This window comes from Podarcis gaigeae (genome assembly GCF_964106915.1).
Source record: "Podarcis gaigeae genome assembly, chromosome: 14".
Lineage (NCBI taxonomy): Eukaryota > Metazoa > Chordata > Lepidosauria > Squamata > Lacertidae > Podarcis > Podarcis gaigeae.
This window is the reverse complement of record NC_139690.1, coordinates 28,108,014-28,121,963: the sequence shown is the minus strand read 5'-3', so window position 1 is coordinate 28,121,963 and position 13,950 is coordinate 28,108,014. Positions and strand designations below refer to the sequence as shown.

Sequence of the window (13,950 nt, the reverse complement as noted above, 5' to 3'; positions counted from 1 at the left end):
ATCTCTGTGTGCCCTCAGGCATGCTGCAGTGTTCCAAAGACCCCCCCCCCCCGTTTCTACTACGATGGCACTTTAAAACTCCACATTGCAGCTCCAGAACACATCCTTCTTGATCAGTGCTGTACCTTGTGGCTGTACTAACACATACCTCCCAAACATGCATTCCTAGGACTCTGTTGTTTTCCTGTACTCTGTGGTGACCCCCAGCGGACTTAGGCTGCATAGACACCATGCTTTTAAACTGCACTTGGAGCACATTCTTTTCCTCAAAGAATTGTAGGCCCTGTAGTTTACCCCACACCGCTTTTTAGTTTCCAGCAACCCTTAACAAACCATAGCTCCCAAAAATATTTGAAATGGGAAAAATGTGCTTCAAATCATGGGACCTGTAGTTTAAGGGTGCTGAGAACTGCAGCTCTGTAAGGAGAAACAACAGCTCCCATGATTATTGGTGGGTGAGTGTGCTTTAAACATACAGTATAGTTTGGATGCAGGCCCAGTATCTGTGAGCCACCTTCCTCACTGGATAAGTGCTTGAACATCTGCCATGGATGACATCACCAGAAATGCAACAGAGCAGTTTGTTCTTTCCACCTTCCCACAAGGCAGGATAATTGCTTGGCTGGTATCCACACTTCCACGTGTCCTGCAGATCGACAGCAGTCTGCCCATCCTAGTCCCTCTGTGGCTGAAGAATCCCTTCCTTTCTCCCAAGAGTGCAGGGATCAATAGTGGGAATGAATGGACAGCTTCAGTTTGAAGGAAGAGGGCAATGCTTCACTTTGAGCTGCTGCCAGATTCTTCTGCTGACAGTCAGGGGCTGGTGACAACCAGTATCAGATGAAAGGCGTTCTTGGTTATCTCTTCCCACCTGCCCCCCTTTTTTTGTTTGAAGACACCTGTGTCCAGACAAAGCACATGGAAACATGTGCACAGGTGTTCTGAGCTGTGTGCAGCAAGATTAGGTTTGTCCAAACGGAAGGAGGCCAGCAGCGCTCAGCTGAGCAGGTTTACTGAAGAAGATACAAATCTATGTTGCGACCACCATGTATAGTTCTGGCCACCTCACCTTGAAAAGGATATTGTAGAGTTGGAAAAGGTTCAGAAAGGGGCAGCCTAACTGATTGGGGGGGGGGGTGTTCTATGCAGAAAGGTTGTGGCATGTGGAACTTTTTAGTTTAGAGAAAAGGTGAGTAAGAAGCAACATGATAGAAGTTTATAAAATTATGCCTAACATGAAGAAAGTAGATAGAGATAAGTTTTCCTCCCTCTAACATAACACTAGGAGTCCTGTGTTTGCAGAGAATAAAAGGTTCATTCTTAAGAACTGAGCACTCACTCCTCATACTTTTTGAACCCTGGGAGCACCAGGAGGATGCCTAACACAATGGCTCCCCCCATCTGATTCATTTTCTTTTCTCTTTCAGTGAGACGATCATGTTTTTACATCAGATCTTTTACCAGGGCCTGAAAGCACGCATCTCCAGCTGGCCAACCTTGGTGCTGGGTGAGTGTCACTCTTTGCTCTTCATTCTCTTCCTGGTTCAACAGGAGGACAAGCGTCAACCACAACAAAACGTTGCCGCGCAGAGTTGCTCCTATTCAGCCACGACCTCTTCTTGGATGCTGCATTCCATGCCCTCACCCCCTGGTTTTCCGTACCCCTACAACAACCAGCCAATATCCTGTGCCCACTAGGCTCCAGGGTAGAGTCAACAGGGGCTGACTGTATCTCCTACCCCCACTGCTTCTCACTGGCGCCTCTTTGCTCACAGCTGACCTCTTTGACATCCTGTTGCCGATGCTCAACATCTACCAGGAGTTTGTCCGGAACCACCAGTACAGCCTGCAGATCCTGGCTCACTGCAAGCAGAACAGGGATTTCGACAAGCTGCTGAAGCACTATGAGGCCAAGCCGGACTGCGAGGAGAGGACGCTGGAAACGTTCCTGACATATCCCATGTTCCAGGTGTGGGAGGAAGCAGCAGGTGTCTGTCACAAGGGGGTGCCCAAGACAGCCTCTCTCTCCTTGCCCAAGTGCAAGGAGAAATTCCAGTGTAGATCCCTGGTGCCAGGGATGCCAACTTGAATAAAATATGGGGGGGCCAGGTAAGCCCCACCCGCATAATTAATCAAAAATATTTTCTCGGGGGTGCGGATCTGAAGCAGTGGCATGCAGTGGAATTTTTCATAAGGGAACAGTTAGGGCCAGAGGCACTAGGTTGCGAAGAGGATGGGGGTTTGAAGTCATGCATGTGACACTGTGGCATCCCGACGTCATGCACGTGAGCATCGCACCTGCCTCCCTAAACCGGTCAGAAGATTCCCAGGCTTTGCAAAGGAGGTGCCAGGGCTCTGACAGGATGCTTGAGCCCTCCTGCCTCCTTCCAAAAGCCGGGTGGGCTTTGGGAAGATGGCAGGGTGGATCTTAAACCCATCCCAGCCTTGCACCTCCCTCCCTAAGCCAGGCAGAAGCTTCCTGGGCTTTGGGAAGGAGGCATCAGCGGAACATTTAGGGGACTAGTCACTAGCCTAGTCCCCTTAGTCCAATAACCGCACACCCCTCAGTCCCTAGGAGCTGATTCTTATGCCTGTTGCTGGGATGGAACAGAGCTGCAGGGCATCTTTTTAAAGCCTGGCTCTTTCTGAATCAGGTCTCTTAGGTACCCTATTAACATTTGAAAGGACTTGCAGGATATTTGTGACAGGCTAGTTTAGGGCAGACCAGGGCATTGCTCTTGGGGTGGCCATTTGGGGTGGAGAGCCTCACTTTTTGAGTAATGGGGCCCAATACATTTTGCCCACCCCCAACACAAAAAAGAGGCCTGAGTGAACTAGAGCCACCTTCCCTCACCTGGTGCTCTCTGGATATTTTGGACCAATGCCAATGCCATTTTTGACCTCCTGCCAGTGGCCATGCTGGGCTTCCCCCACTTATTCTCAACAGCCATGGGGATTCTAGGCAGCTCCCCCCTCCCCCCCAAAAAATGCATAAACCAAATAGCTTGGATGGAAGATGCCCAGAATTTCCTCCTGCTGCTTCCAGGTCTTACCTGTGGACTTTTCTGCATTGCACGGAATTGTTCTTCCACCCTCTCTCACCTGTCTCTTCTTCGCCCAGATCCCCAGGTACATCTTGACGCTGCACGAGCTACTGGCTCACACGCCCCACGAGCATGTGGAGAGGAACAGCCTGGACTATGCCAAGTCCAAGTTGGAGGAGCTCTCCAGGTGGGAAGATTTGGCAGTTCGGGCTGTAGGGTGGAGGGTGTGGTGTGTTGAATTTTGGGCTCAAATTTTGCCATGAGGTTCTGGTTCTGGAAGGCGAGAATGTACCCGGGTGCTACGTGACTGTATATGCACCCCCGAATACTCGCCACCATCCATGGAGAGAGCGCCCCACAGCACGCTTAGCTCAGTGCCTTAATGAATGCTGAACTTCTCACATTTTTGTATAATTATCACATTGGGGAAAATAAGCCTCCATCTGTACTCCAGCAGAGACACCGTGTTCAGGATGTGTGAAGGGCAGGATGACAAGGCAGCATATGCTATTTTAGAAAATGCTGAGAAGGGAAAACACACATCCCCGAGGAGAAGTTTCAAGCTTGCTTGAGAAACTTCAAAGGCGTGTTGGTCTCGGAGAGACTCCCCGTCTTCGGTTAGACCCGGGACTCTTCCACCGGCCAAGGCTTGGCCACATGGGCCAGCTGGTGGGAAAGGGGCTCTTGTTGGGTAAGGCAGAGGAAGAGGAGGAATCATAGAATCATAGAACTGTAGAGCTGGAAGGGATCCAAAGGTCCAGTCCAGGCCAGTACAATGGGGGGTGGGGAGGTGTGAGCATCCTGCCATCTCCTCCCTCCAGCCTAAGTGATGGGGACCAGCTCTACCATTAGGCAAAGGGAGATAGCTGCCTCACGTGGCAGGTGCTGGGAATGTGGGGACTGGCTGAGAGGCCTTAGAATCATAGAACCAGAGAGTCATAGACTTGGAAGGGACCCGAAGATCCATCTAGTTTAACCGCCTGCGATGCAGGAACCCTTGGTAATCCACACAGGCTGCCTGCCATCCTCTGCTAAGCTGCCCTCAGGGGCACTGGAGGGTGTTGTCATGTCACCCATCTTGAAATAAGATTCAGCTTATAGAATCCAGTCCAATGAACTTCTGTCCATGGAATGGGAGGGGCGCCATTTTGTCCTTCACCTCAGGCAGATGAATGGCTGAAGAATGGTCCAGCGAGTGACCTTCCCTCTTCCCAAATGGCCTTTCTGTTCTCCTTGGGGTGGAGAGAAGGCACAGAGAACAGCCGCCTCCCCTGAAAACCAGCTTTTCTGTCAACCCTTCGCCACAAATGGCTTAAACTGGTGGAATGCTTGCTACACTTGGAACTATGCTGAATGCTAACTCTGTGCCAGGAGCTGTTATTCCCCCCCCCCCATCTATGGGTCCATTTTCTGGACTAGGGGTGGGGAAATAAAATCAGCTGTAGCCGTCCCAATGCAGTTGGCGTTTTGCTGACCTTTTTCCTCTTCCCGTAGGATAATGCACGACGAAGTGAGCGAGACAGAAAACATTCGGAAGAACTTGGCAATCGAAAGGATGATAATCGAGGGGTGTGAAATCTTGCTGGATACCAGCCAGACATTTGTCAGACAAGGTAGCTTCCCTGCAGAGGAGAGACAGAGTGGCCTTTTCTAGCCTCTCAGCACAGCACCATTTCCAGGCCATTGCTACCCAGTCACCCCTTTGATCAGGGCAGACCATGATGGTGCCCTCCAGATGCCGTTGAACTCCAACTCCCATCATTCCCCTGAGCACTGGCTGTGTTAGAAATTATTTGTAGAGTTGGAAGGGACCCCAAGGGCCACATAGCCCAACACCTTGCAATGCAGGAATCATAGCTAAATAATCCATGACAGGTGGCCACCCAAACCCTGCTGAAAAGCCTCCACTGAAGGAGAGTCCACCAGCTTCTCATGTGGTCCATTCCATTGCAAAACAGCTCTTGCCATCAAAAAAGATATTTAATGATAGCTATCATGCCACCTTTCAAGTCTCCTCTTCTCCAGGCTAAACATACCCAGCTCTCTCAACCATTCCTCATAAGGCTTGGTTTCCAGACCCTTGGTCATCATATTCACCCTCCCCTGCACACATTCCAGCTTTTCAATACAGTGGTACCTCGGTTTATGAACTTAATCCGTTCCAGAAGTCCGTTCTTAAACCAAAACCATTCTTACACCGAGGCATGCTTTCTCTAATGAGGCCTCCCACCACCGGTGCCCTTCCACCATTCAGATTCCATTCTTAGACCGAGGTAAAGGTCTCAAACCGGGACACTATTTCTGGTTTTGCAGAGTTGGTAAACCAAATTGTTCTTAAACCGGACTGTTCTTAAACCGAGGTACCACTGTATCCTCCTTAAATTGTGATGCCCAGAATGGGACACAAGACTTCTGTGGATGCAGCCTAGAATTGCATTAGCTTGGGGGGGCGGCGGGTTGCTAATTAGATGTTGTCTGGGACTGATGGGATTCCTAGAGCACTACAGGTTGGCTCCCCCTACTCTTGAGGAGCCCTCCTCTTCTGTTGGGGAGTGAGAGGGGACGATCCAGTCCAGGGCCAAGCTAATGACTCTTGCCTGCTGCCCCAGCCTGTCTCCTGACTGTGGTGCCTGGGAAGGAAGAATGGCATGTGCCCAGCCCCTGTGACCTAGTGTTTTTCCTCCTCCTCCAAGGTTCCCTCATCCAAGTGCCGATGTCCGAGAAGGGGAAGATCACGCGGGGTCGCCTGGGCTCCCTCTCCTTGAGGAAGGAGGGTGAGAGGCAGTGCTTCCTCTTCTCCAAGCACTTGATCATTTGCACCAGAGGCTCAGGTGGGAAGCTGCACTTGACCAAGGTGAGTGGATGGGAGCAGGTGGCACCTGGCCTTGCAATGGAGGGCAGTGGATTTCCAGATACCCCACCCTCTGCCCTCGGAAGCCCTCTAAGAAGTTGCTGCAGGAGAGGGACTGTGAGCAACATCATGGGAGGGGTGAAACTAGGACCAAGGTGAAACTGTCAGGCTCCCTTGTTATTTTTGCTATTGAGTGCTGGGTGTTGTTTGTGTAATCTTGTTCTATTTATAGTATTGCCATGTTGCTTTTTATATGTTATTGTATTTGTCATTGTGTTGTTTTGCTCTGTTATTATGACATTATTATTTTTTTGCAATGTTTACTTTTGAAATGCCTTTCTGTTTTCCTTGTCATAAAATGAGTGGCTGGCAGGTGGGAAAAGGATCCATATCCCATTCTTTGAAGAAGCTCCAGTCTCCCGTCACTCCCCTGAAAACTCCTCTTGCAGGCCTTGCATGTCCCGGGAAAGAGACTTCCACAACTCTTTCAGAACATCTCCAGCCATAGCTTTTTTACACTGTTGGTTTCTACCTTGTGAAGGAAAGCTGAGTGTGGAGTTCCTTGGCTCTGTGGACCCAGGAAGGGGGCCTGAGTTGGACCGCGACACCCTTTCGATCACCTTTGTGAATGAACAGTTTATATCCAAAAATCCCAGGCTGCATGTGCACACATACATTTGAATCCCATTATTTTCCTCAAAGGATCCTGGAAAGTGTAGTTTACCCATTGCAGAGTGACAGTTCCCAGGACCTTGAACAAAGTACAGTTCCTTTGGGGGGGGGGGAATAATGGGCTTTAACTGTATAGTGTTGGCATAGCCCCAGTCAGAAACCGCATGTCAACCCCCCACCCCACCCCAGTACAGCTTTAGAAACATTCAGTGGGTGGAGTAATGGAAACCATACATGGGGCATGAGAGGCATTTCTGGTCCAGAGTGGAGAGCTGTGCCTGAGAAAAACTTGCAATAAACCAGGTAAGGACTCTGCAAATTGGAAAGGGTGAAATCTGGCTTGACCAAGACACCTACTAAAGAGCTTGTGCAAATTGTTCATGTCCCTGGCAGGTGAAATCAAAGGGTAGGTGCTGCCATACTAAAAGAGGTATAAGGGAGTCATTGGAGCACCCCACAATAGCCTAAACCTGGCTCCCATAGGTTCAGGTCAGAGGTCACAAGCAAGAGACTTCAGCCAGGAGATAGAAGCAAAACAGCGCCCAGTAGGCCTGATCTTTATTGTTGCAACAAGACTTCAAACTATCACACAGAAGAAGCAGAGAGAAGCCCCGAACAATGGTTACATCAGTACTTTAAAGTTTCCCAAAGTTTCCCATAATACATTTCCAGAAGCATCATCAAGACATCATAGATATGTCACAGAGATCCAGGCATGCCCCTGTCACTCAAATATAATCTTTCACATGTACTCCATCGCAGTACAAAGGAAAGCATTTACAGTTCTCTGGTCCCTAAGTCAAGTCAAATACACCTCTTTGTCTTGTCCTGGCTTCAGCCCTGACTATCACTATTGTGATTGAGATGCTTATCTGTCTGACACTTTTGGGTCAGGATATCACAGGTTATGAAGATGCCTTGGGAAGGCCCTGCAGATGTGACTGTACATCTCAGAGATTATTGTGGGCTCACTCACCCCTCCCCTTATGCCTCACTTCCCTGGGTCCTAAATGCCATTGGAACTAAGAAGATTGATACAACGGTGTGATTTCTTAGGAATTTCTAAAGTTTTCCCATTGAGCCAGTACATAGATATATTTATCAGTGATTTGGTAATGTGCAGGAGAGGCTCTTTGTCATTGCCTTGTAGTGTAGTGCCAATTCCGCCGATCAAAGGGTGTCTATGGGGCAAGACAACCTTGTAGGTAAACTGGTCCCAAGTTGCTAAGGGCTTTATATACTAGTAGAAACACCTTGAACTTGGTCTGGCGTTTGACTTGACACCCTCACTGATGTAGCCAGTAAGTTATAACATCCAAACCTAGAGAGGCAGGTCTCACTAGGCACCACCACCTCCTGCCCCTCCTCTGCCTCCCCAGGTGGAAGGAAAGACCTGCAAGAGAAACAGGGTGGTAAGAACTTCCCGCTCGAGCGGCCCCCTCCTCATACTTCTTTCTTTATTCCAGAATGGTGTGATCTCCCTCATTGACTGCACCCTGGTGGAAGACACAGAGAGCACAGATGAGGACAGTAAGTACTACTCAGACCTTAGGCAAAGTATACAAACCAGAGTGAGCCTCCTTCCTTGCCCCCTGCAAACTTTCGCCCACCCACACGACACATTTAAAGCAGTACCACACCACTTTAGACAGTCATGGCTTCCCCTAAAGAATCCCGGAAACTGTAGTTTGGTAAGGGTGCTGAAAGTTATTTGTTGTTGTTGTTTAGTTGTTTAGTCGTGTCCTATTCTTCATGACCCCATGGACCAGAGCACGCCAGGCACTCCTGTCTTCCACTGCCTCCCACAGTTTGGTCAAACTCATGTTAGTAGCTTTGAGAACACTGTCCAACCATCTCGTCCTCTGTCGTCCCCTTCTTCTTGTGCCCTCCATCTTTCCCAACACCAGGGTCTTTTCCAGGGAGTCTTTTCGTCTCCAGGGAGTCTTCTCTTCAGTTATGAGGAGTTATTAGGAAACCCCTATTTCCTGCATAGAGCTATGGTTCCAAGACTTCACTAGGGGGGTGTATTGGTTGTTAAATGACTCTGGGAATTGTAGTTTTGTCAGGGGAATAGGGTGGGTGTGTCTCCTAATATCTCTTAGCACCTTTATCCAACTATGGTGGAGATGTGGTCTGAAAATATTGAATTTTCTATGTGCAATTATATGCAATGCTATTCCCATCTGCTCCATCTGCACTATACATTTGAAACTGTATTGTATCAATTTAAACAGCCTTGGCTTCCCCCAAAGAATCCCACCTCCCAGAGCTGCAAGTCTCCTGCAAAACATCTGGTCATCTAGCAGCTCAATATTGCCGACACTGACTGGCAGTGGCTCTCCAGGTTTTCAGACAGAGGATATTTCCCAGCTCTTGCACCTGGAAATATCACCAAGGAATGAACCCAGGACTTTTTACACACACACACACACACACACAGAGAGAGAGAGAGAGAGAGAGAGAGAGAGAGAGAGAGACTTAAATGTATAACAAACAAGACTAATAAAGTATTCCATCAATTCAAGGGGAGAGGGAGAGGTAAAGAAATGAAAGATAGGAAAAAGAATACAGTATATATATGAGGGCTAGGCATGCTGTGTGTCAGAGCTTTGTCTAAATGTTATGCAGAAGTCTGTAGAGTTAAAAGGTATGTAGGTTTAATTCATGCAAGGTGAACAATAAGTGCTCTCTTTTATACAACATGCATTGCATCTGGACCTTAAACATATAAATTGGTCAGGGAAACTTCTGTGAACATGAAGAAAAATTATTATTAATAATAATAATAATAATAATAATAATAATAATAATAATTTTTTTTTTAATTTATATCCCACCTTCCCCAGCCAAAGTCAGGCTCAGGGCGGCCAACAACAATAAAATAATACAACATTCTAAAATCATTTCATTATAAAATTAATTTAAATCAAATTGATGGCAACCATTGGGCTAGAGTTCTGTGAAGATTTAAATGAAATAAAAGAATTTTTAAAAAGAAAGAACCTGCGCCTTTTTCCATGCAAAGTAGATGCTCTGCTTTCCCCACCCCACAGTTTAATTGAAGCTGGCCTATGAAGTGGTTAAAAATTGTATCTGTGAAGTTATATTTTGAAGAATGACTAAATTCCAGTGGGGGGGGGGGGATCACAGATGGTCCCTGAGCAAAGACTGAGCCTGAAGTTGCCAGAGAAGACTGAGCTATGCAAATGCTGCAGAGATGGCGGCTCCTCTCCCACAAACGGCTGAGGAGGGTTTGATCCTGATGCTGCTCACAAACGCAGCAGTCACTGTGCCACCCTCTTGGCGTTGCACCAAGGCGGGCCCCAGCGCAGTTATGGTTTGCACCCCCAAAGTTACGCTCACCCACCGTCAATCTGTAGTTTACCCTCACAAATCATCTCACTGTTCTGTGCTCTCGATTCCAAAGCAAAAGGATCCGGGCAAGATATAGACCATCTTGACTTCAAAATTGTGGTGGAGCCAAAAGACAGCCCATCCTACACAGTTATCCTTGTGGCCTCATCCAGGCAGGAAAAGGCAGCCTGGACCAGTGACATCAGCCAGGTAAGGTGGAGTAAAGCCCGGGGGAGGAGGAGCTACCCAAATCAAGGTGCCAGAGGATTGGGGGGTGAGGCACACCCCCACCCCACAGGCCACTCTATATGGGAAGGAAAATATCCAAAAGAAGTTGTGGGGTGTAGCCCAGGAGAGGGCTTTCTCTGAGGCAGACCCTAAGCAATGGAATCCCTTCCACAGGTGCATCTTGCACCTTTATTCTTATTTATTTACTGCATTTATGTCCCACCTTTCACCTCAAGGTGTGAGGTACATGGTTCTCCAACTTATTTAACTCCCACAACAACCTTGTGAGGCAAGTGAAGCTAAGAGATTTGAACTTGCGTCTCCCAAGTCCTGGTCCAACATCCTAACCACTAAACCACACTGGCTTCTGTTATACAGATTTCTTTAGGGGCTCGCCTCTTTGCCCTGGCCTTTTGACACCTGACCTGAGATATGTGTTTTGGGGACCCAAATTCCTGTGGCTGTGATTTTTTAAAACTCTTTTAATGTTGAATTTTAGATGTTGTAATCCACCCTAGGACCTGCTAGTGAAAGGCTGTTAATAAATTTAATAATACTATCATCATCATCATCAAATGCATCATTCAGTGTGACTATAATCTTCAGACCATCTGGAATAAAGGTTATTCTAAGAATAGTTTGGGATTGGGGGTGGAGTTTTGAATGGAGCCAGCATGGTGTACTGGTTAGAGCAGGCTTCCTCAACCTTGGCCCTCCAGATGTTTTGAGACTACAATTCCCATCATCCCTGACCACTGGTCCTGCTAGCTAGGGATCATGGGAGTTATAGGCCAAAAACATCTGGAGGGCCGAGGTTGAGGAAGCCTGGGTTAGAGTGTCAGACTAGGACCTGGGAGACCAGGGTTCAAATCCCCATGCAGCCATGAAAATCACTGTCAGTCAGTCACTGCCTCTCAGCCTAACCTACTTCACAGGGCTGTTGTGGGGATTAAATGAGGAGGAGGAGAACCATGTGTGCCACCTTGAGTTTCTCAGAGAAAAAGGTTGGATAAAAATGCAAGAAATAAACTAATAATATTTTTTTTAAGGTGAGAGAATGATCCAGACACCTCAGAAAGATTCACCAATGCAGAACTCTCTTGCAGAATTGCAGTCCCTTTGCTCTTTTCCACAGTTTGGAATGCAGCTTTCATTCTCCATCCACCTCACGCTTGTATGTGTGTATTTCAGTGCGTGGACAACATCCGCTGCAATGGCCTCATGATGAATGCCTTTGAGGAGAACTCAAAAGTCACCGTCCCCCAGATGATCAAGTAAGTGCCTGAGATGAACGGAGGCACAAGAAGGTAGTTTTCATGGAGTGCTTTTGACGTTGTCGGCTTGCAGTTCTGTTCTCCACCCTATTAGGAGCTGGGGTCCCAGCAATCCAGTCCTGGAAGACTTGCCTCTGTTGTGAAAGGGATGTGTGAGCATCCCAGGGCCCTTGCACAACCTTCCCAGACCCCAGTGAGCAAGGCAGAAAGCCTAAAAAGCTCTTTCTGAAGCTGTTTTACCCTGCTCTCCATATACTTATTTATTTTTCAGCTGTGTACCCAAGGTTTCGATCACATAAGTGATCGTCTCTCCAGATGTTTTGAGACTACAATTCCCATCATCCCTGACCACTGGTCCTGTTAGCTAGGGATGATGGGAATTGTAGGCCCAAAACATCTGGAGGGCCAGGTTTGGGGATGCTTGCATAAGTAAATTAGGCGTAAATGGCTGGTCAACTTTATTTTTTAAAAAAGTAAAGCTTTTCCCTTTAGATATGCAATATGTTTTCAAGAAAAGCAATTTGCCAGGCCCTAGGATTCCGGCAATCCAAATTATTAAGATTAAAGGTCTTCTAGAATTTGGCAATACAACTCTGGGCTGAGATGAGAAATAAGTTATTTGTTTTTCAAACCCCGTACTGTTTCCATAGACAAGTTCAAAAGCACCAGGTGGAAAGATGGAGTAACAGTTTATTTAGTTATCAAAGAGATCTCAGCAAACACCTCATCCCTAAACTCAGCCACCTTTGAGCAGTCCCACCACATGTGTTCATAGGTACTAACTATGGGGCGGGTTGAGGTGTATTCTTGCTTCCTTTGTTTAAAGCGGCTGTGAGCAAGATCCTTGTTGTGGAACAGCGGCAAACAAATAAAATGATGAATGCACAACTGAACCAGCTTACCCTGTTTGTCAGTGAACATAGGTTCCCCTATGTTCTGTGGCCAGAAGGAAATGATGGTTTGCCATGCTGCATTTTTGTACTTTCCAGGTCTGACACCAGCTTGTATTGTGACGATGTAGACATCCGATTCAGCAAAACAATGAACTCCTGCAAAGTCCTCCAGATCCGCTATGCCAGTGTGGAGCGGCTCCTGGAGAGACTGACAGACTTGAGGTTCCTCAGCATCGACTTCCTCAACACCTTCCTGCACTCTTACCGGGTCTTCACCACAGCTATGATTGTCTTGGACAAGCTGATCACTATCTACAAGAAGCCCATCAGTGCAATTCCTGCAAGGTGAGTCTTCCAGGGGTGTCACCTCCTCTTCCCCCCTGTTGGAGGAGGATACTTTCTCCTGAGAAATGCAATATGGGCTTGGGGAGGTGAGGCAAAAATGCCATGCATGGAGAAGGCTATTGATGACTATTAGCCACGATGGCTATGCTCTGCCTCCACAGTAGAAGGCACCAACACTTCTGAAGACCAGTTGCTGGAAACCACTGGAGAGGAGAGGGCTCTTGTGCTCAAATCCTGCTTGCAGGTTTCCCACAGACATCTGTTGGTCCACTGTGAGAACAGGATGCTAGGCTAGATGGGCAACTAGATAGATTTCCCAGCAATTAGAAGTTCCAGCCTCCGTACCGCTTGGGGATGGGACAGACAAAGGAAAGTGAAAGTGATAGAAGGTGTAGAGAGTCAATGAGGTCTCTTCTGGTTTTGTTGCCCACCAGGTCTCTGGAGCTCCTATTTGCCAGCAGCCAGAACACCAAGCTCCTGTATGGGGAGCCGCCCAAATCTCCGCGAGCCAACCGGAAGTTCTCCTCCCCACCACCCCTCTCCATCACCAAGTCCTCTTCCCCAAGCCGAAGGAGGAAGCTGTCCTTGAACATCCCCATCATCACAGGTGGGAAGGCCCTGGACCTGGCTGCCTTAAGCTGCTCCTCCAATGGCTACGCCAGCATGTACTCCTCCATGTCGCCTTTCAGCAAGACCACTCTGGACATCAACAAGCTCTACGTCTCTGCCAGCAACTACTCCAACAAGATCTCCGATGAGGGGGAGGCGGGCACAGAGAAGCCAGAGGAGACCCTTCTGAACAAGCAAAGTAAGTGATTTCTGGAGGAAGGGGATGTTCCTGTGTAGAGCAGGGTCAGGAAGGGGGTAATAAAATTGTAGAACTGTAGGATCATCTAGTCCAACCCCCTGCAATGCAGGTATCACAGCTAAAGAATCCCTGGCAGGTGGCCATCCAACCTTCCAGTCATAGAGGCTCCACCACCTTCCAATGCAGTCCATTCCACTGTCGAGCGGCTCTTGCCATCAGAAAGGTCTTTTGAGTGAAATCCTTAAGTAATGCCTCTGCTTGCTCCAACCAGGCCCAGAGACGTCTGTCCGAGAAGAGTCTGACATGGATCCCAACCAGAGTGATGAGGCAGAAACGGAGACCTCGCCAACCAAATCGCCCACGACCCCAAAACTGGTCAAAGGCAAAAACTCCTCAGGTAATGCTAGCAGCCACTGAGAGCCCTCTCCTCCATGAATTTGTCCGGTCTTCATCCAAAACCATCCAAGTGGGTGGCCTTCAC

At 48.1% G+C, this 13,950-nt stretch overlaps 1 protein-coding gene across 1 annotated transcript in view; it reads left to right on the top strand.

The window, feature by feature from the left end:
- The window catches only part of RASGRF1 (Ras protein specific guanine nucleotide releasing factor 1), a 59,353-nt gene that overhangs the window by 30,307 nt on the left and 15,096 nt on the right, over window positions 1-13,950 (top strand). The window contains exons 6-16 of the mRNA XM_083713071.1: window positions 1,428-1,507; window positions 1,776-1,969; window positions 3,122-3,231; window positions 4,539-4,657; window positions 5,738-5,898; window positions 8,034-8,097; window positions 9,995-10,131; window positions 11,341-11,423; window positions 12,413-12,661; window positions 13,096-13,469; window positions 13,741-13,866. Coding sequence (XP_083569197.1) covers window positions 1,428-1,507; window positions 1,776-1,969; window positions 3,122-3,231; window positions 4,539-4,657; window positions 5,738-5,898; window positions 8,034-8,097; window positions 9,995-10,131; window positions 11,341-11,423; window positions 12,413-12,661; window positions 13,096-13,469; window positions 13,741-13,866 — 1,697 coding nt within the window. The remainder of the gene's footprint in view (window positions 1-1,427; window positions 1,508-1,775; window positions 1,970-3,121; window positions 3,232-4,538; window positions 4,658-5,737; window positions 5,899-8,033; window positions 8,098-9,994; window positions 10,132-11,340; window positions 11,424-12,412; window positions 12,662-13,095; window positions 13,470-13,740; window positions 13,867-13,950) is intronic.